Source organism: Suncus etruscus, chromosome 15, assembly GCF_024139225.1.
Source record: "Suncus etruscus isolate mSunEtr1 chromosome 15, mSunEtr1.pri.cur, whole genome shotgun sequence".
In the NCBI taxonomy this organism is placed as follows: domain Eukaryota; kingdom Metazoa; phylum Chordata; class Mammalia; order Eulipotyphla; family Soricidae; genus Suncus; species Suncus etruscus.
The window spans coordinates 13,455,937-13,479,318 of record NC_064862.1 but is presented as its reverse complement, the minus strand read 5'-3'; the positions used below and the strand labels follow the sequence as shown (position 1 = coordinate 13,479,318).

General features: G+C 37.2%; 1 protein-coding gene across 1 annotated transcript in view; it reads right to left on the bottom strand.

Annotated features, from left to right (window-relative positions):
* Positions 1-23,382, bottom strand: part of UTRN (utrophin) — a 576,171-nt gene that overhangs the window by 330,857 nt on the left and 221,932 nt on the right. The window contains 9 exon segments of the mRNA XM_049789386.1: positions 347-517; positions 832-960; positions 3,883-4,062; positions 7,446-7,616; positions 13,210-13,365; positions 16,178-16,351; positions 17,086-17,214; positions 17,919-18,080; positions 20,785-20,934. Of these exon segments, the coding sequence (XP_049645343.1) occupies positions 347-517; positions 832-960; positions 3,883-4,062; positions 7,446-7,616; positions 13,210-13,365; positions 16,178-16,351; positions 17,086-17,214; positions 17,919-18,080; positions 20,785-20,934 (1,422 nt within the window).

The following is a 23,382-nucleotide window of genomic DNA, read 5'->3' as shown; positions in this document are numbered from 1 at the left end:
AGGTGTCTGCCTTGCCTGCGCTAGCCTAGGACGGACCACGGTTCAATCCCCCTGTGTCCCAAGCCAGGAGCGACTTCTGAGCGCATAGCCAGGAGTAACCCCTGAGAGTTACTGGGTGTGGCCCAAAACCCATAAATAAATAAATAAACAAGCAAACAAATAAATAAATAAATGACGTTACTGGGAGTATTCCACATTCTCACTGAGTTTTACCTAGGATATCCTTTAAAAAATTGAATATAAGTGTTTAAATTCATTTTAATTTTTGATTTTAGGTGTATATATTATGCAACTACCATTTAGATGCACACCCACAGATAACTGGTTTTATATAAAAATGACTTGCCTTAGCATTTCTGATATGTTGAGATACCTTTTCAAAGTTCCTATTCAGTTCTTCTAATTTGGGTTCCACAAGCTCCCTGCTTGAGCCTCCACGCGCACTTATTAAAACTTGAGCTTCATCTCGGACACTTTCAACTTGAAGGGCAGCATCACCCAGCTCTGATAACAAACGCTAAATTGTAAGCAAACATAAAATGAATACATGAGAAAAATCAAAGCCAAACAAGAGAACAGCGCCCACTCAAAAATAAAAGGAATTTAATTATTGTCTGAGATTCCTCGAAAGAGATTTCAGAATGATCAGTTGAATTCATGTGTAATGTGCATATTTGTGATGCAGTCAGGAGTTACAGTTTCTCCCACCCAAATTAAAGTGGAGTCTACTGCCCAGGAAGAACATATGCACCATTTCTTGAAGCATTCCTAGAACTTGCAGAGCATTTCCTCACTCCCACAAGTGTTTATGAGGTTAATGAGATTCTGTACCTTCACAATTTCTTCCTGTTTACTTGCTGGCTTTTTCTCAATTTCATCCAACAGGGCTTCAGCTTGGTAAAGCCAGGTACTTATGTGAGCAACATTTCCATCAAAAATTTCCAACTGGTTCTGATGATTCTGGAAAGAAATGAATAAAATGTTGATGCAATCATATGAATATATAAAAATATCACCTTAGAAGAAATTTAAAGATCTTCAAAGAGCCAATTGTAGCTGAATTTGAAGAATGTGCACATTCTTTCAAAGTCCTTTCTGGATCATTAAATCTCATTACAAAATGCAGCAATACAATTAAAAACATTTTAAAATTATTTGCTTTTAGACCTCAATGAAGTAAGAAACAAAAAGGAACATAAAAGGTCAAAGGTTAAAAAAAAACAACGCAGAATCTGAGCAGTTGCTATAGTGAGTAGGACACTTGTGTTGTATGCAGCAAGCCCAGGTTTGATCCCTAACATCCCCTATGGTTCCTTGCTCACTGCCAGGAGTGATTCCTCAGCACAGAGCCAGGAGTAACTCCTAAGCATTGCCAGATATTATCCAAATAATAATAATAATTATTATTATTATTATTATAATAAATAGCATTAATTTTTTCATTCTGTTAGTTTCCCTTATTCTGATCTCACAATCTTATAATCTCCTATCATCACAGTTATAAAAATTGAGATAGTAACAATATTTTTAAATACTACTAAATATTCATTTTAAAAGATTTTATCCACACAATATGCTATAACTCATAGATAAAGGGCTGTATCTTTTCCATTCAATATATATGCCTCTAAATTTCAATGTTCTACATATTCTGATTGACTCAAATATACTACAAATATACTACAATTTCTTTTTCTCTGCTCTATGACATTCCTAGTAAGTTTATGATCTTGGGAAAAGATCTATCGCATTAAAAAAAACCCTTTAATAAATATAGTAATTAAATATGTTATTAAAACAAAATGATAATGTATAGGCAGGGCCATCCATATAAAAGGGGAAATTGGGTTGTATATTCATTATTTATGTAAGAGGAACAGAAAACCACTATAATGAATATAGTTAACAATGCCTAAGACTAACAATATATTGGGCCAGAGAGATAGCATGAAGGTAAAGTGTTTGCCTTGCATGCAGAAGGTCATTGGTTAGAATCCTGGCATCCCATATGATCCCCCGAGCCTGCCAGGAGTGATTTCTAAGCCTGGAGCCAGGAGTAACCCCTAAGTGCTGCCGGGTGTGTCCCAACAACCAAAAGAAAAAAAAAAGACTAACAATATATAATACTTAACAGTTATAATCATCACAAGAATATTTAAAACTGTTTGTGAGGGTTTGTTTTTTTGTTTGTTTGTTTTTGTTTTCGGTGTGGCACATCTGGTAGTGCTCAGAAGTTACTCCTGGCTCTGTACTCAGGAACCACACCTTATAGGCTCAGGGGATGATATGGGATGCCAGGAAAGAGAACCCAGGTCAGACACATGCAAGGCAAGTATTTTACCCACTGCGCTATTGCTCCGACCCAAAACTGGTTATTTTAAATATCAATGAGTATTCCATGTTTGAAAATCATAAGTATCTAAAAATGTGTAAAGTCAAAATTATATTAATGTACATTTTACATAAAGGTTGTAACTCAGAACACTGAATTTGACCAATGTCACCCAGCTAGCAGTCAAAATGTTTATTAAACATTTAAATACTACAACTCATTCCTTAACTTCCTCACTACTATCTGAACTTTATTTACATATGTGTGTCTCACATAGTATGAAATAGTATGAAAGTCATATAAAATATTTAAATAGTAGATAGTATAAATATTGATAAATAAATATCAATAAATATTTGAATAGTATGAAAGTCAAACAAAATATTAACTCAGAAAAGGAAACAAATGAGACACATTTACTAGAATTTTAAAGTACATAATCCAATGAGTAACATAAATTATCTCAAACTGGAGAAATTTTAAATCATTTCAACTAAATGAAATGTAGCCTAATTAAATTAATTCACCAATCAACAGAAAAAAATTAAAAAGGTGAAACAGGGGGCCGGGTAGGTGGCGCTGGAGGTAAGGTGTCTGCCTTGCAAGCGCTAGCCAAGGAAGGACCGCGGTTCGATCCCCCGGCGTCCCATATGGTCCCCCCAAGCCAGGGGCGATTTCTGAGCACATAGCCAGGAGTAACCCCTGAGCGTCAAACAGGTGTGGCCCAAAAACCAAAAAAAAAAAAAAAAAAAGGTGAAACAGGAGGCCAGAGTGATAGCACAGCGGTAGGGCATTTGCCTTGCATGCGGATGACCCAGGACAGAGCGGGGTTTGATCCCCCGTGTTCCATATGATCCCCCAAGCCAAAAAAGATTTCTGAGCTCATAGCCATAATTAAAAAAAAAAAGGAAGGAAGGAAGGAAGGAAGGAAGGAAGGAAGGAAGGAAGGAAGGAAGGAAGGAAGGAAGGAAGGAAGGAAGGAAGGAAGGAAGGAAGGAAGGAAGGAAGGAAGGAAGGAAGGAAGGAAGGAAGGGAAAAAGAGAAAAAGAGAAAGAAAAATGTGTGAAACAGGAAAAATAAAAGTTAAATTCTATTTTTTTTTTAAATTTTTTTGGTTTGGGGGCCACACCCGGTGGTGCTCAGGGGTTACTCTGGGCTGTCTACTCAGAAATAGCTCCTGGCAGGCACAGGGACCATGTGGGACGCCGGGATTGGAACCAACCACCTTTGGTCCTGGATCGGCTGCTTGCAAGGCAAACGCCGCTGTGCTATCTCTCCGGCCCCTATTTTTTTTTAATTTTATTACTTTGTTTATATTTGAGGGGGTCTATAAAGCTGGGTTTACACCCACTAATGCTCAAGACTTACTCTTGGCTCTGTGCTCAGGGATCAGTCCTGTGTGGTTGCCAAGGATTAAATGATATTAAGGTTGGCTGACTGCAAGTCCTACACCTGTATCATCTCTCCAGCCACAAGAACTGGTATTCTAATCAGAGCTGTTTCATTTTAAGGAGAAAAGTTGTAGTCATCAAATTTTCTCAAAAACATACCAGTAAGGTATTGCACCAATCCTCGGTCCAGGTACGAACACGGCTCCAGCCAGCATTGAGGACACAGAGTTTCTCCTCCAAGACAGGCTCGCTGCCCTCTATCAAGTTCTGGAGGGCAGCACTATTCTCTGTGATGGTATTTAGATCAGCTTTTTTCTTTTCCAGATCCTTCAGAATATTCTAGAAAACAAAAGTACCAAGAATATTATAATTTACATGATTTACAAATACATAGTTATCTGTAACTCCTAAATAATACACATATGGCCAAGGTATTTTAAGTACAATTTTTTTGGGGGGTGGGGAAACACCCGTGACACTCAGGAGTTACTCCTGGGTCTGTGCTCAGAAATTGCTCCTGGCTTGGGGAACCATATGGGATGCCGGGGAATCAAACCATGGTTCATCCTAGGTCAGCCATGTGAAAGACAAATAAACGCCCTACCACTTTATCACTGTAATAAAGTACATTTATTAACACAGTAATACTAAGTTTCTAATAAAAACGTAAACATTTAATTTTTCATATTTAAAATGATTTTAAAATTTTTGAAGTAGAAAAAGTAGTTATTTTATTGAAATATAAATTCCATTGATTATAAGTGAACACCATTTCACTGCATCTCATTCTACAAGAACTGATTACATCTTCAGAAATGACAAGGTAGTAAAACAGATTTCTCCCAGCACTCAAAGTTTTAAAAAGTTTTTGACAAATATTGCTTGTATCTCTTATAGAAAATTACTATTTATCATATTTACTTGCTAGGATTACTAGGTAAATTAGCATACAACCTGTTGAAAAAGCATTAAAAATATTTATCTTAAGAAAACCAAAGTAAAGTAGGACAGGTAAGTTTTGGTCTTAACATTATGGAAAATTCTGTAGAAAAAGAGATGCTAACATGTCTCTCACAGCCCTTACTTAATCAAGCAGTGAGGTGTGGAGATATATTCTGCCCAAACTACAAAATTCCTCCAAACGAAAGGTATAATGTATTTCTCATCTGTTTATTGTATAGTTTTTTTTAAAACCACTTAAATAATTCTAAGAAGCTTAGTTTATTTTCAATTAATAACTTTTAATGGATATACAGTAACACATATAACTTTTAATGAGATATACAGTAACAAATTTGTTCATGATTGAGTTTCAGTCAATGTTCCAACACCTTTCCTTCACCTGCCCTCCTTGCCTACCTGTCTCTATGGCAAACATTTTCCTCTCTCTGTCCTCTCTCTCTCTTCATCTCTCTCTCTCTCTCTTTATCTCTTCCCCTCTCCCTCTATCTTTTCTCTCTTGCTCATTCTCACTTTTATGGTGCTATGGTTTATATACAATATTGTTACTGAAGGGCTCTCATGCATATCATGATATGTCCAGAGTAATCATTTCCAATTATCATGTGGTCCCTTCTCTACCCTAACTGCACTTTCCAGTTCCTTGTGGAAAGAATAATACTCTCCATATCGATCACTATATAAGTAAATTTTAGGATTTCATTTTTTTCCTAGCAGATACATAAGATACCAGTTCTTTAAAGGTCATGAATTCTTTTATTGTTTTGTTTTGTTTGGGGCCACATCCACTGGTGCTCAGGGTTTACCCCTGGCTCTTCGCTCAGAGGTCACTCCTAGTGAGCTCTGAGGACGGAACGAAGAGCTGAGGATCAAACTTATGCAAGATAAGTGTTTGATTCTATGCATTTCCTTATGTATCCAGGCATTGGATCCAGGGTCAGGAAATAATATGGAGGTCAGGGTATACATCTAACACAGCTGGGAAATCTCTTTTACTGTAGAGACAAAGCAGCATCAGAACCTCAGGCCCTTTCACTGAACTGTTAGTCTGTTTGGCCAAGAAAAACTGGATGGGCCTTGGGATCAAGCATTCTTTGAAACCTCTTCAAACCCCCCCCCCACAAAAAAAAAGAACCTAAAACCATAACAGGGTAGTCTTTGATTATAGATGATTTTTACTTTCGGCTTTCTATATTGCATTATGCAAATCCCATTCAATTCACTTATATGAAATGTGATAATAAGAAATAATGGCTGGAGAGATAGCATAGGGTTTTCGGGGCATGCCTTTCATGCAGCTGATGCTGGTTTGACATCTAACAGTGTATGGTTCGCCAGCGAATAACCCTAAGTCACACCTCTCTCCTTCAAAACTGCCAGTGGCTCTGGAGGTCCCAGAACCTGGCTGGGTAATCTGGATGATCTCAAACACTGAAGGGACTCAGCAGAACCACATTCCTAACCACTTATATCTGGCCCACTTAGCTGAGACTTAGTCAGATCACTTAGGAAATCTTTGCCCAAATTCAAAATACAAAATAAAAGATGGGGCCGGAGCAATAGCATAGCAGTAGAGCATTTTCCTGGAACATAGCTGACCTAGGACGGACCTACGTTCCATCCCCAGCATCCCATATGGTTCCCCAAGCCAGGAGTGATTTCTGAGCCAGGAGTATCCCCTGAGCATCACCAAGTGTGGCCCCAAAATCAAAAATAAATAAATAAAATAAAATAAAGTTTAACAATAGCATTTGATGCATATTGGCTCAAGAAGGTAAAACCCATTTAAAAATTCAAATTTAGAGAAACCAAAGTTTGGTACCATTGCAATGAGTCAAAGTACAGCAGTCCACATTCTCCATCCTACATTCACCAACCTTCCATTCCTCACATTCTCCCTTGTCCACTTACTCACTATATGTAGCCTAAGGCCTAACTATACCTATTATGAGTGACTTCCTAACTGAATAATTTTCTCCTATCTTTGACTTCACATTGGTAATTCTAACTGGTGTTCAGATAAAGGGTCAAAGTCACCTGCCTCCTCATAGTAGCTATTGGGTCTCCCCAGGGAAAACCCGTGGACATGATATTTGTGACATTATATGAATTTGTAATGATCTAAAGTCCATATCACTGATTTTTTTGTACTCTGCATAATTCTTAAGAAATAAATTTAGAAGAATTCTAAATTAAACAAAAAAATCATTCCATCCAACTCTTCATTCACATTAACAGAAAGAGAAAATCAATTAGTTTTTGCCAGTTCAAAATAACTATTAACAGGGTTAAAGAAAAGAGTTGGATCAATTACTAATTTTTTCTCTTTTATCTTATATTCTTAGTCCCTTTCTATCAGGTAGTCCATAACAAAAAGATCTATTACTGGTAAAAAAAAAATCAAATAATTAATGAATCCAACAGAATAATTTGTGAAGAATGAATACCATATGTCACCCATTTGAAAGGGATAATTACAAGGTTTTCAAGTGTCACATAAGCATGATGCTTATAAACTCTTGTTAGTGATCCACGTGATTTTAGTGCTTTTGGAATCAAGGTAAAAATATCTTGTCAAGAGAGCTGTTTTCAAAATAGACTTATTCTTCTTTCTTAGAACAGAAGTGGAAAGACAATGGGAAAAGAAAGAGCTATATTAAAAATGAAATGGAGAGAAATGACATCAACCCAAATCTCCCTGAACAAGATGCCAACAAATTAAATTGACATGAAGTTGGCAGTTCACTTAAAATTCAACTTACTTTTGCCCAGGAAATTTCTGCATCCAAGTCACCAAGCAAACTTTCTGAAGTGGATTTCTGTACTAACTCAGTCTCAGTGACACACAGCCAATCAGAGAGGGCAGCAGCCTCTTTCCTTATCTTCCGGGCCAACTGGGAGGCTCTTTCCAGGTCCTGTTTGCCCTCAGTCACCTGAAAACAGGAAGAGGGAGGGAGAGAAGGGCAAAAGGGAAGAAAGGAGAGGTGAAATGTGAATGAACATGAATGAAAGTGAATCAAAATATTACCTGAGGAGGGGCTGGAGAAGTATTACAATGGGTAGGGTGTTTGTCTTGCACTCATCTGTCACAGGTTTGATCCCTGGCAAGCTATTTAGTCACCCAAGTCCACCAGCAGTGACCCCTGAGCACAGAGTTAGGAGTAAGCCCCGAGCACTGCTGGGTGTGGACTCAAAATTTAAAGGAAAATATCCAAATATTCGAATTAGTTCATATTTCACCCCCAACTCATATATAACTATTATCTCTAGCACCTAGATTACCACTATTCTTTTGCTCCTATAAAAAGATAATATGCTGAAAATTAGTTACTTGTCAGGAAATTCTGGGTTTTCATCCTAGCTTTACCAGTTACTATCAAAGTAAAATTCCTGGGATATATTCCTCAAAAAGGAATATACTATCTTTTATCAGTTCAAAAAATAGGTGCCTTATTCTTTCAATGTAGAGTTTATAAAAATAGCACAATGCATATGATAATCTAGCATTTTGAGGGAAAAATACTATGGTTCTTAATTCCTACTTGATCTATCTAAAATAAGGCAAACAGCTTTGCAACATAAGCCTGTATCATTATTTTGTTCTTACTTTTGTGACCAGAAAAAAAAAAAATGAATCAATTTAACATTCAGTAGATACAATTCAGCTACTACATAGTAAAATCCTAGACTTTATATAATAAAATGCAGCAATCTTTTTGACAGGCAGTATCTTTCTGCCTTCACAGACTAAGGTAGTGACATTAAGGTCATAGTTAGCAAATCAGGGTTATTGAAATTCTGAAAATTTGTCCCCCAACTAAAAAACCCCAAAGATGGAATATAACCCTAAGTAGAATAATTTAGTATTTGAATACAACATGTTTGCAAAAATACACCCGAAAAAGAATAATATAGCCGGGAAGAATAGAATAGATAACAACTATATGTAAGCTGCAAAAATGAACTAGACAAGTATAGAGATAAGATTGTTTTGGGTCTTTTAGATATAAAAACTTTAATATATCTCTGTATATGTTTATTTTTTTCTCTGTGAATGAACCTACTGGATGGGAGTCAAAGCTGCCCATCTGATTGTCTTTAGCAGGAATAGATCTGGTTCAAACTTTATATTACATGAGAGTTCATGCTGGTACTCTCCAATTAAACAATATGATTTTCAGGAGCTGAATTGATAACATGACAGTAAGGCATTTGCCTTGCACGTGACCAACCCAGGACAGACCTGAGTTGGATTCCTGGCAACCCATATGATCCCTCATGCCCCTTTCAGAGTGCAAAAGCAAAAATAATCTCTGAGTTCTGCTGGATATGGCCCAAAATACCAAAAAATGGGGGGGGGGGGTATTAAAAAAAACCACAATAATTTTCAATCTACAGCTAAGTAAACAAAACTAAACAATTCATAAATAATGTGCATTCCTTTTTAATGTTTACAAGCACACAGATAATAACATTACCTAAAAAGTAGTGATAAGTCATATAAAGGATAAAATTATTTTTGTTGTTTTTGTGGGCCACACCCAGTGACACTCAGGGGTAACTCCTGGCTATGCGCTCAGAAATCACTCTTGGCTTTGGAGGACCATATGGAAAACCAGGAGTTGAACCCAGGTTCGTCCTGGGTCAGCCATGTGCAAGGCAAACACTACCGCTGTGCTAGCTCACTGGCCCAAAGAATACAATTTTCTTAACAGAAAATTACACAAAGACCAACTTTTTAAAATGGGTAACATGAGTTTCCATTTCCTTATTCTAACTCCCAACATTTGATTTTACCACTTTACTTCATCAAGAATAAATTTGTTTTCATATCCTCCTTTAAAGAAATAATTTTTCTTGTAAAGTTTAATTAAATATATGACTAACCAGCATTTCAACACAGATTTTTAGGAGGCAAATACTTATGTAGAAGTCATTACATATTTAAGTGACATTTTATCTATTTGACATATTCACGCTGTAAATCATTATAAAACTTAATGCTGCAGCCAAAGAATTAATACAGTAGCTCAGGTATTTGCCTTGTATGACAAAAACCTTAGTTTGATCTTTGGCATCCCATCTGGTTCCCCAAACCTGTCAGGAGAGACAGGTTTCTCTAAATGCAGAGCCAGAAGTAACTCCTTAATACTGTCAGATGTGAGCCCAAAACAACAAAAACCTTAATACTGTTGAAGAATATGTATATGGTATATATATATATATATATATATATATATATCATATATAGGATATATATGATATATCTGCATATATCAGGAAGGCTGAAGACATCATTTCTCAGAAAATAATTTACTGTTCAATCTATAATTTATATCTCCTACATCTAATCAATATATTTTAAGTTTGGATGCATATTAAAAAGGCATATCAAGTTGTAAATCTTTTCCTTAACCATTTATCCTTCATCTTATTGAATATTCAACCATTCCACCTCAGCAGAATCATTCCACTGAAATATGAAGCATCACAAGTTAGTCTGCCTGTCCATCTGGCTCTGGCTTATATCTGTCTCTCTCCATCTTGCTCAACCTCTCTGCCCCCTTCTTTATCTGTTTATCACTCCCCTACATCCACCCTACTTTGGACCCAGTTCACTAAAAATCTTCTTCCAGGAAATCCTTAAAAATGGTTCTTATTGGCTACACATACTTCTAGGCAGGTCACAAAGGCTTCTACTTTCATCATTTCATATCCATCCTCAGAAATGATGGAAGTAGAAGCCTTTGTCCACAGAAGTTTACTAATGCTACCATAACATCAGACTTATTGATAATTTTGAGTTGACATCATATCTAATTTTTCATGATATATAAGTAAGGTGTCAACACTCATTCTCAATCCCCTGTGCCCCTGGCTTCCCAGCTTTTGCCTTTTCCTGGTGCTACTATTTTTGCTTCATACTGAGTAGTAAGTTTTGTATAGTTTTGAACACTTACACATATGAATGGTTTTTACCTTTCGTATTCATTACAGTGTAAAATATTATAAAAAATTAAGGGAATAGCTAAGCACTTCTATTCAAATATAGGATTCACTTTGCCTACTATAGTTACATGATCTTCCATATAACTATTCCAGAAACCAAGATCACATCATCTCTCTTTTTCCTGTACCCTCACAGCTAATCTTTCATCAAGTATTGCTCACATGACTTCCTAATTATCAGGTCAGTCTTCTCACACTATCTCTACTGCTCCTTGTTCCCTATTCTCCTAAATTCGAAAGATCATCACAGCAACTAAGCATAGCAAGGATTGGCTACTATTCCCCCTTCTCTCCAATTAAACTTTCACAGTGCTATGAGTAATCTTATAAATAAACACACACACACACACACACACACACACACACACACACACACACACACTTGACCATGACATCTCCCTGCTAAAATCCTTCGATAATGGTTTACTGTTATTAAGTCAGCAATGAAAATCTTTAGTACAAATCCTGGTACAGCTCTGGTCTTCTCCTATTTCTCAAAACCCACATTCCTCATACTCCCTCTTTCTGCTTTAACCACATGAAAGTGACATCTGCTTCCTGCTACAGGGCCTCCATACATACTGCTAGCATCCTTTTACTCTTTATAGCAGGGGTGGCGAACACGCGGCTCCCGGCCAAAATGAATGCGGCTCTTTGCCAAGTTTGGATTTTGTTCTGCTGCTTCTGAGGAGGGACCTCTGAGGAGAGATCTCCGAGCGCGGAATCCTGCCCCGTCTCCCATCTCTCGGAAACAACTGCACGGGCCAGCGAGCAGGGGACCCGTGTGGCACATGTTGGGTCACATCTTGTCGTTAGTACTTAGTGTGGAGGACGCAGCACACCCTCACCATCACTGCAGGACTTTGACCCTCACTCAAAATGGCAAAATGCAATATGTGTTTAATAGACTATTGTTAAAATTAGATGCTTTTGTGTGAGTGTTTGTCTGTTTTGGCAGGTCACTGCGTGGTATGGCTCTCTGACTCTCACAGTTTAAAATTTTGGCTCTTTGTGTCGAACCTGTTCGCCACCCCTGCTTTATAGGTTTCACCTGAACTACTGTTGCTAAACCTTCATATGCACCACTTTGGCATACCGGTTTTTGCGCCACTTTCTCAAGGAAGCTTTCTCTTTCCCAACTGGGTCAAATCCCCCCAAAATAAATAAACTTGAAGTGCTAAGTACATTCATTCATAACATGTCAGACTAACAATTGGACATCGCTTTGCATGACTGATAACCTTTTCTGCTTATACCATGCTAAATCTCACAGGGCAAAAAACACTAAGTTTTTTGCATATTGCTGCATTGCTACTGCTTATATAACTACTAACACAGTAAAGTTTCAGTGTGTTAAATGAGAAAATGCCAATAAATTCATACTCTCAGTTAGGTCATTGGTGTATAAAATTATGACAGCACTCCCATTGTCCATTAGATGTCCATTTAATAAGTACATTTAACAAAGAGCACCAGCAGTCTGATTTCACGAAAAACTCTACGATATATATTCCATACGTGTTATGTATGAAAATGATGCAAAAGTACCACATCAATAAAATAATCTTAGAGGAGAGGTCAAAACTGCCCGGGAAATTCTTGCTGATTTGAAAAATAATAACAATATCTCAGCTAGTCTTCTGTGAACTGGCAGAAAACTTAGTTAATAAATAATTAATAACCCAAGACAGATGGAAAATATTATCCAACACAGGTTTTCAATATTGTTGAGAAGCGTTCACCTCCACACATTTCTTTTTTCTGCTTCTTTGGTTTTAGGGCAGACATTCTCAGCAAGAGAGGACATTAAGCCCATTGACTTTAATCCATCAGTCACAGTAAATATCTAACAATTGCCACACAAATTTGCTAAATTGGCCAAATTATAGATGCTTCTCAAAGGGCTTTTTAATCCTGCTAGATTAATGTGAACTAACTGCCATTACTATTTGTCAGAGTCCTGCTGTTCTAACATTTCTCAGTAGGCTGACAACTTGATTTAAAATTCAGTGACCAATAACTTAAGTTTATATGAATGAGAACTATTATTTGTAGATTCTTTATAATGACTTATAAAATGTCAATAGCCTTAAATATAAAAAATAATGTGTACTGAAGGGGCCGGGTAGGTGGCGCTGGAGGTAAGGTGTCTGCCTTGCAAGCGCTAGCCAAGGAAGGACCTCGGTTCGATCCCCCGGCGTCCCATATGGTCCCCCCAAGCCAGGGGCGATTTCTGAGCACATAGCCAGGAGTAACCCCTGAGCGTCAAATGGGTGTGGCCCAAAAACAAAAAAAAAAAAAAAAAAAAAAAAAAAAAAAATAATGTGTACTGAAGATTAAAATAGATGTTAGACCACAATTCATCAGAGCAATAGCAACATATATTCAAATAAATAGCCATCATTGGAATGATTGAAAACATGAATTATTGATATCATAAAATTGAAACTTCTGGCAATGAACATTGCCAATACATGAATGTGAATGTTGGGGTGAGTCATGGGGCTGCTTCCTCACCTGGGCACCCAGGTCGTTATAAAGAACCTTCAGAGAAGTCAGCTGCTCGTCCATGTCCCTGGGGTTGTCAGTTTGCTGTTTCTGCACAATGTGTCTTCCTGTTTTGATGACAGTCTCTACTTCAAGTTTGACTTCACTCAATGTTTTATAGAGTTTCTAAAAAAAAAAAAAAATAGACAAGAGAAATTTTACACCTTGGAGCGAAAATCTGCTAGCAAGATTCTTAACTGAACACAGTCTATGCAAATTAACTATGAGAACCAAATGCTTAAATTCAAAGTCTTTATTTTTCTTGGATCTGGGTTAAAGTATGAGCTAAATAAGTCCAAGGTTGTAATAACATGATATTCAGATATGAAAATTAACTAATACAAATTGTACTTGTAAAATTCAAAATTTGCAATCTGCAAAATTTGCACTTGTAAAATTGCAGTTTATAAAAACTGAGATACATTTCTTTATAAGTTTTTTTTGTTTGTTTGTTTGTTTTGGTTTTTTGATTTTTGGCCCACACTCAGTGACTCTCAGGGGTTACTCCTGGCTATGCACTCAGAAATCACTCCTGGCTTAGGGTACCATATGGGACACCAGGGGATTGAACCAAGGTCTGTCCTAGGCCACCTGCATGCAAGACAAACAAACACCCTACCACTGAGCTACTGCTCCAGCTCCTCTTTACAAGTTATATGAAAGTATTTGATAAGATGAGATTTTTGTTACATAAAGGCAGAAAATATTAGGACTCAAATTTGAAGTCCTATCACTTTAAAATACATTTTAAAAATAATAAATGAGGGGCCGGTGAGGTGGCGCTAGAGGTAAGGTGTCTGCTTTGCAAGCGCTAGCCAAGGATCAGGACCGCGGTTTGATCCCCCAGCGTCCCATATGGTCCCCCCAAGCCAGGGGCAATTTCTGAGCGCTTAGCCAGGAGTAACCCCTGAGCATCAAACGGGTATGGCCGAAAAACCAAAAAAAAAAAAATAAAAAATAAAAAATAAATGAGGGAGTGGCAAAAAATACCTCAAATTTTAGTGCTAGAATAAAGTAGTGGCTGTTGGCTATTTTATATTAGAATTTAAAATATTTTAGTTCTTTTCTCCTTATAATTCTTTTATGTATACCACAATGAACATGCATTATTTGAATTACCTGCATAATAAAATAAATCTAGACAGACAAATTAAATATGTCAAGATGCATATAAATGGCTATTCATAATCTTTTATGCATAGTAAAAAATTGAAATTGTATAAACAAAATTAAAAGCTGTCCTCACCCTCATTACTTTGAAGCTAGTCACATAATGATAGATCACTAAACTAAGTTACGTGAAGTCTAGTACTGTGCTTGATTTACCAGCTTCTTTATTCCAGGAAATAATTACATATATCACTGATATATATCCACATACAAATTTATCCTATTTATTTATTTGTCCATTGCAGCTTTCAAGCACTCAGATTACCTTCAGGATGAATGAGACATATGGAGACTTGAGTTTTGAAATGGAATCCTCCCAAACTTCTGAATTGTCTTATTTTGAGGGGTCCCACCAGAGGGCATAATTTGATAGTATTTGAAAATCCAAATTAGTACTTAAGGATTCCAGGTCCCTCCCACATGTTCCTTCACACATGGTCAAACAGATTGTTTTTATAGTAAAAAGGGTTTGAGGTAGTGTTTCTAGACTGCGCAAGTGCTCAGGGTTGCTACAGTGACACCTAGCACCTGCCTCAAGGATGCCAGGACTCAAACTGGGTTGACAATATTCAAGACATGTGCCTTTAAACCCTTATTATCTGTACAGTCCCCCACATTTCTGTCTTACATAATCTGGATGCTCTTAGGTTTTTTTCAAAATTCCTTTGGGAAAAAACTAATTGTAAAAGTATGTACATTTTGGGGCCAGGCGGTGGCACTAGAGGTAAGGTGCCTGCCTTGCCTGTGCTAGCCTTGGACGGACCGCGGTTCGATCCCCCGGCGTCCCATATGGTTCCCCAAGCCAGGAGCAACTTCTGGCTGCATAGCCAGGAGTAACCCCTGAGCGTTACTGGGTGTGGCCCAAAACCAAAAAAAATAAAGTATGTACATTTACTTACATCATTTTATATCTTTATTCAATTGAATTACAAAGTTCAAGACTAAAATAGTAAAGAAACCTTAATAATTTCTTTAATTACAACTTGGGTTTAAGATACAAATTAAACTTATTTCCTAGCAAATGATTTGATTTTATGTCATAATAGTCTTGACACTAATCTAAGATTACCTTTCTATTTTACAGGCTAAAAAACTACAGATTTAATCTTAACTGTCAGGTCAAGGAAAGAATAGATTGGATAGGGCACTTGTTAACTGGGGTTCAATTCCAGGCATCACGTATGGATCACAAGATACCAAGAGGAATGCTGTGTAAATGCAGATCCAGGAGAAAGCTCAAATACATCCAGGTATGGCCCAAACATCCAAAAAAAATGTTATATTTAATTTAATTTCACTTTTCATGAGAATATTTTTTGCACAGTAATCTTCCTAAGATTCATGCTTAGGGATAACTTAAGATAACTTAAGTGGTTTTTGAGCTAACTTAAATTTATTCTTGAAAAATTGGCTTATTAGACACATTCTGAGTAAGTGTTCTGACCTCAAGCTATGATTAAGATTTCCATCTTAATCAAACTGCTTATTTCTTTCAAGTTAAATCCATATGTTTATGCCAGTTCTCATTTCTTATTACATCATAATGACTGAGTGTACTATCTTCTAAGTCCTACATCTCCAATCTCTTCTAACTCCCTTGAAGCAAAGAATACGACTTCCCATTCATTAGTTGATTTATTCAACATTTATCCTGTTTTTTAGCACACTTGGACTCATAATCATAAATTAACCATGAATAAAATGCTAGGTGGCTTTATGTTTGCTTTTAAAAGAGCCACTAGATAAATGAATTACCCAATGAACTCACCATACACTTGTCCAGGTGAGTCTGTATGACATCAGGGTCCACATCCTTCACATCCAAAACAGGAAGTTCTGCTTTCACACCATCTAACACACGCTTGCAGTCAAGCATGCGCTGTTCAAAGTTAGCAGGTTTCTGGAAGAGCTGGAACTTGGTGGACACTTCTCGAAGCTTTCTCTGTTGCAATAATAAAAACAGTAAGAAATTCCTAACAGCATGCTCACTTATTCCTCTACCTGGTCACAAAGGCTAGCCTGATCACCGGAGGGAGAAAAAAATCCTTTAATCTTTTCAACTTTTTAAAAATACAAATGAGGTTTCTAGAACCCTCCAAGCACCCTTCAACATGAGTTCAAAGTATAGGCCAATTTCACTCACAGATTAAGTGGTACTGCCTTTGTGGATTCAGCCTGCCCTTGTGTCAGCCATATCAGTTCTGTTTATGGTAAATCATCATGAAGATAATCTCTAAGTCAGTTAATATCTCTATCTGTCTCTCTGTCTCTTTCTCTTGTCTCCTATGTCTCTCCCTCTATCTCTGTCTTTCACTCTCTCTTTTTCTCTTTCTCCACCCAATTCACCTACAAAATCATATTCAAGGGGCCAAAGAGACAATACAACAGTTAAGACACTTGATTTGCATGCAGATGACTTTGATTCAATACCATGTAGGGTCTCCTGAGCATTGGTAGGAGTGATTTCTGAGCACAAAGCCAGAATGGAACCAACAAACTACTTCAAAATATATAATTCAATATTTCCAGCTTTATGTTTCTTCTTCCATGAACTACAATAAAATTATAACCCATCATTCCCACTCACTATCTATATCACTAAAAGAGCAAGGCATCAGCTTTTTCTCTTTTTATTTTTATGCCCAACTCTCTGTTGGCACTGTTCCCCCTCCTTACCTGTAGCACATCTATCTGTCCTCCTCCTCTCGAAGTCCTGCCATCAGGGGAGGCCAGAGGCTGGGAACGGCTATTTCTCCTCAACTCCTCTAGAGTCAGCTCATGGGCTGAGATCTCTGCTTGGATTTTCTTGAAAAATATGAGAAAATGAAAAGAATGCATTTTTCTGGTTTAGCCCTGATTTCATTTTGTAAACCATGTATAGAAACAATAATACATGATAACATGTCTCAGGTATGTACATCATTAAGAACATGAACATATGCATACATATAGACCAACATGTACATGTGTGAGTGATCCAAGTCTGGTTCCAGTATTGTTTGGTCCCCTAAGCACCACATGCTACTGAGCATTAAGCCAGCTGTGGTACTGAAACAATATCCAAGTGTGTTTCAAACACACACACACACACACACACACACACACAGCATAAAATAAGGTTTATTTTGTCACCACAAAACACAAATTATATGGGTTATCTATTGTACTCAGAAAACCCAAATATAGGGCCCGGAGAGATAGCACAGCGGTGTTTGCCTTGCAAGCAGCCGATCCAGGACCAAAGGTGGTTGGTTCGAATCCCGGTGTCCCATATGGTCCCCGGTGCCTGCCAGGAGCTATTTCTGAATAGATAGCCAGGAGTAACCCCTGAGCACCGCCGGGTGTGGCCCCCCCAAAAAAAAACCAAAAAAAAAAAAAAAAAACCCAAATATAAAAGCCACCAATAAAGTAAGGTACATCAACCATTCCCTTACTCTGTTATTATGGCAGAAAGAGCCCATGACTTATGTTCTTTTTACAGTGAAACAGCCTCAAGCCCATGGCATTACCTGTGCTTCTTGGGGAACCTGGAAGGCATCTATTCGATCAGTCAAGTAAGTTGTGAGCTGCTTGTCTAATTCCCCTAAACTCTCCTGCAAGGCTTGAAGCATGTGGTCTGTTTCCCGTAGAACTTGTAGATGCTTTTCCAAAGAAATCTGCTTGCTCTCTGCCTACGCAGGGGGGAATACTGATATTACTCACTGTGAACAAGTATAATTACCTGGATATCAGAAATCCTTTATGCTGTTTCCTCAGGGAAAGGAATAAATTATAAATGCACCAATTCAAAAATTTGTCCAGTATTATAAATGATAATAACTGGCAATAGTAGCGAAAAGATCTTACCAGTATCTTATGTATATTGCAGTGAATGACTCATTTTTACTTTCCCCATTTTCAATGATAAAACATAAAAGATGCTAAGATTTCCTACATAAAGATGAAATATTATATGATCAGCAATTTAACTTTTGGATATTTAAAAACATTAACACAAAAAGTAATAAGCTACCTCAATGTTTATTGTAGCAATATTTAAATATATACAATCAGTAGATTGGACAGAAACGATTGTGTTATCCAATAAAAGGAAAAATGATGTGATATACTGATACAGTACAATACCATTCTGCTATGTTTTAAAAAATCCAATGAAGTTTTGCCATTTACATCAATACAGAAGAAACTCAATAGAGCTATGTATTGTAAAGTACTTCTGGAGAAAGAAGCAAAAAATGAACAATTTTTACCTTGTGAGCAACATAAGGATATACAATTAACAAACAAAATGAAAAAAAAAAAAAACCAGTGGACACTAATACATTGATAACAGAACTAATGTATCAGAAATAAGAGATTAGGAGAAGATAATGGGGAGAAGGAGGAAAAACTTTTTAATAAAGATGCTGTGGCTTATTTGCTCTGATGAAAATATTTACCCTTGTTTTAAGTACTAGTATATTTATTATGGCATTAAATAGCAAGTCACACATTAATTACATCATCCCCAGTTCACTGGGGCACTATGATTTATAATACTTTCAATGACAGTTTCATGGGAAATGAAACTGTCAACACCACAATCACCACTAAAGAGTCCTTTCTTCTTTTTTCTTTTTTGGGCCACACCCTGTGACACTCAGGGTTACTTCTGGCTACGCACTCAGAAATTGCTCCTGGCTCGGGAACCATATGGGATGCTGGGGATCGAATCAAGATTTGTCCTGGATTGGCTGCATGAAAAGCAAATGTCCCACAGCTGTGCTGTTGCACCTGCCCCTTTTTTATCAATATTTTTTTTTCAGAGTCCATTTCCCTCCACCAATGTCCCAGAGACCCATCCTTTCCTAAGCTCAGTTCTGTAGACCAAAACTCGAGTTCTTTTGATTCTGGTCATTAGTATCTCCCTCAATGTGTCTTTATAGCCCATATATGAAAGAGGTCATTTTATATCAAACCCTCTACTTTTCACTGGCTTCCTTCAATGGGATACCCTCTAGCTGCATCCATGTAGTGGCAAATAACATGTTCTTTTTTCTTTTTTTTTTTTTTTTTTTTTTTTTTTGGTTTTTGGGCCACACCCGGTAACGCTCAGGGGTTACTCCTGGCTATGTGCTCAGAAGTTGCTCCTGGCTTGGGGGACCATATGGGACACCGGGGGATCGAACCGCGGTCCGTCCAAGGCTAGCGCAGGCACCTTACCTTTAGCGCCACCACCCGGCCCTCTTTTTTCTTTTTTTATTTTGATATCTTTATTTAAGCAACTTGATTACAGACATGATTGTACTTCTTATAGCTGAATAGTTATTATTATAATTATCATAATAAATAACAATAAATATTTATTTATTGTTTATTATTTATGTATTATACTTATAATAAATATTTATCTTATTATTTATCTTAATATTTTATCTTAATATTTACTAGGGTGCTCTCTTCTCTTGTCTCCTAAAGCTCTCCTGAAAGGGTCAGAAAGGGCCCAGCAAAAACTGTCTACTGGAGCCGCTCAGGCTGAAAGGCCAAGAAAGACTGAGTGAGTGAGGTGCCAGGCAGAGGTGACTTTTTTGTGAAGGCAGGTGGGAGGTGCTATGAGATTGATGACTGGAAGAGACTAAAGGGACCTATCAGCTTTGCATGTTTCTCTTATCTAGTCTCCTGAAAGTCTCCTGAGAGGGCCAGGAAAGGCCCAGCAAAAACTGTCTCCGAGAGGCCCCAGAAGAACACAGCCATGAAGCAAAGTGAAGCAGAACAGAGCCGCACACTCTTTCTAACTAATGAACCCCACCATAACATGCAGAAAAAAAATCACACTATAAGCATGACAATGGGGAAACCTCACAGGCAAACACTATGCATAGAGAATGATGATGATAGCTCTGATGACACAAAAAATACTAACCATCTGAGTAATCTCTCAGATAAAGAGTTTAAAAGAGAAATATGGAGGATATTCATGGAAATCAAAGAAAACATAACTCTAGCTGAACAGAACACAAAGACAGAAATCAGAAAACTCCAAACAGGAATAATAGATCTGAAAAACACAGTAGTTGAATTGAAAACCTCAATGGAAAGCCTCTCCAACAGGGTAAAAGCACTCCAGGACAGAATCAGTGTACTGAAAAATGAAAATGCAGAACAACTCCATAGAGCATAAGAGATTAGAATATTTACAGGGAAATGTAAATTCAGTCTAAATTTAAGGAAAGATAGATTTAAAAAAATAAATTGGTTGGAATGTCTTATAATTGTTAGGTCTATTCTTTCTCACCTACTTACCTCAATACCTCCTCACCCTTATTAATGGTGTGAACTTTTCCTTAGCTCCAATAATACCCAATCAACAATCTGGCAGCATGTCCCAGTTCTTACCAGACGACTCAGTTCTTCATATCGACTGTTGAAAGTCTCCAGCTTCTCACTGATTATATCATCGAGGATACCTCCATCAATCAGAGTCTGGCCAAGTTCTCGAATCTGAGTTCGATTATCTGCTGGATGTCTTAATACAGATTCAAGAGACTGGAAGAAGAAGAGAAAAATTATGCATTTACTGATGAAAAATATCAAAGATTCTGAAAGAAATTATTTTCTTTGGTTTTTTCAGCCAGACCAGTGATGCTCAGAGATTACTCCTGGCTATTTGCTCAGAAATTGCTCCTGGCTTGAGGGACCATATGGGACACCGAGGGATAGAACTGTGGTCTATCCTAGACTAGCCCATGCAAGGCAGATGCCTTACCACTTGTGCCATTGCTCCAGCCCCTCTGAAAGGATTTTTAATAGTAATTTTAATTTTCTACAAGTCATTTAAAATTTAAGATCAGAAAAAGTAAACAATGACCTCTAATAAAATCCATCATGATGTTATAAATACATAAAATTGAAAACTAGGCATGAATAATGAAAATGTTAATGTTGGGCCCAGAGAGATAGCACAGCGGTGTTTGTCTTGCAAGAAGCTGATCCAGAACCTAAGATGGGTGGTTCAAACCCCGGTGTCCCATATGGTCCCCCGTGCCTGCCAGGAGCTATTTCTGAACAGACAGCCAGGAGTAACCCCTGAGCACTGTCGGGTGTGACCCAAAAACTAAAAAAAAAAAAAAAAAAAGAAAAGAAAAGAAAAAGAAAATGTTAATGTCGCTCCATAGAAATTATTTCAATATTTATTAGTTACAAAGAGAAATGTTTGTGAATTTATACAAAGTAAAAATGAATACCATACAAGCAAAATTGTCTCAAACTACTAAAGACTTTCTATAGCATACTAAGAACACTAGGTAAGTCTATTTTATAGACTAGTGTTAAGTTTATTTTATAGACTTTATATATACAAAAATTTCATTAAACTTATGGATTAAATATTATTTTCATTTAATGAATATAAAACTAAACATCAGAAAGGTTAAGTAATTAGCAACAGACACACAGACAGAAGCAAAACCAAGATTTCAACTGAGGTCGAACATCTTTGAGTGCAATCTTTGACCTAAGTAACTATAACTTATCACCTTCCAACATGGAACCATAAAAATTCAGATATATTTATTTATATATTAAATATATATTTAGTAAATAATAAGAAAGTGCTTTTAAAGATTTTTAAGGTATTTATCTCAGTTTTCCTTAAACTTTTTTCTATTTTGTTTAAGAAAGATCATCTTTTCTCCTCAAGTGCTTCTAGGTCCTGGGATGTAAGTACCAAGTCATCAACTACCAAGCTTTGAAAAATTGAGAGTTGCAACCCAAACAAGTTACGGAAATGCATGTTTCATGAAAAATGGAACAACAGTTAATGATTTCTTAACATGAAATATCCAAGAGTGCAATGAACCCACAGTGTTTGTAGAGGCACTAGCTCAAGTTGCATTTGTCAGAAGAAAAGAGAGTCATGAGTGGAGTAAGTTTAAGAAGCCCTGATCTAGGGGCCAGAGAGATAGTACAGTAAGGAAGACATTTGCCTGGCATAATGATAATCAGATTTTAATCTCTGGCACCCCATATGATCCCCAACATCACCATGTGTGATCCCTGAGTTTAGACTAAGAAGTAAATCATGAACATCCAAGAAGAAAACAAAACTAAGCAAAGAAAACCCTTATTGACCAATTGCCACATTGTTATCCTACAGTTTTTAAAGCATATCTTCCTTCTACTCCTATTTTGTTGTTGTTGTTGTTTATTTTTTTGTTTTCTGGATCACACCCATTTGTGTTCAGAACTTACTCCAACTCTGGGCTCAAGGAATACTTCTGGAAGGCTCAAAGAATCATACAGGATGCCAGGAACAGAACCCAGGTTGGCTATGTGCAAGCCAAGTACCAACTCACTGTACTATTGCTCTGGTCCTTCTTCTATTTTTCACAGTGCATCTTTCCTCTCATGTTAATCCATTTTGAACCAAGTATTATTATCTGTACTTCAAACAAGTGTTACATATCTGTACTGGGAACCTGAGAGTACTGAGAATTCAAATATATTCTTGGTCACAGGGAACTAGGGAACTCTAAATGAGGCCTGACAACAAGTTCCTAAGATAAAACCCCATGCTCCTAACACTCTCCTTCCAACCAGTGCTCCCACTGTTCACAGCTGACAATAGCAGTGCAGGAGTCATTATCCACACAGCCGCTGCCTTGTCTAAGGAGCAAAAATAACTTTATGAAGAAACAAGAGAGCAATTGTCCTAATAATATAAAGCAGGGTTTCATCCAGGGACTGGTTAAAAACTTGCTGGAAAATCATAAGAGTCCTTTATGATGTCTAAAAGAGACTAATTATCAACAGCTCATGCCTCATGAAGCTGCCTTAGTGGGTCACCCATAACCTAAATATGCATGATTGTATAAATACTTTGAGCACTGGAGTGAAACTCAAGCTACACTGAAAACTACTGAAGTCGCAAAAGTGCTGGGTGGTGTGAGGAATCACATGCCTCGTTTTAATGTTCTGTGGCCTCCCAGAAATAAA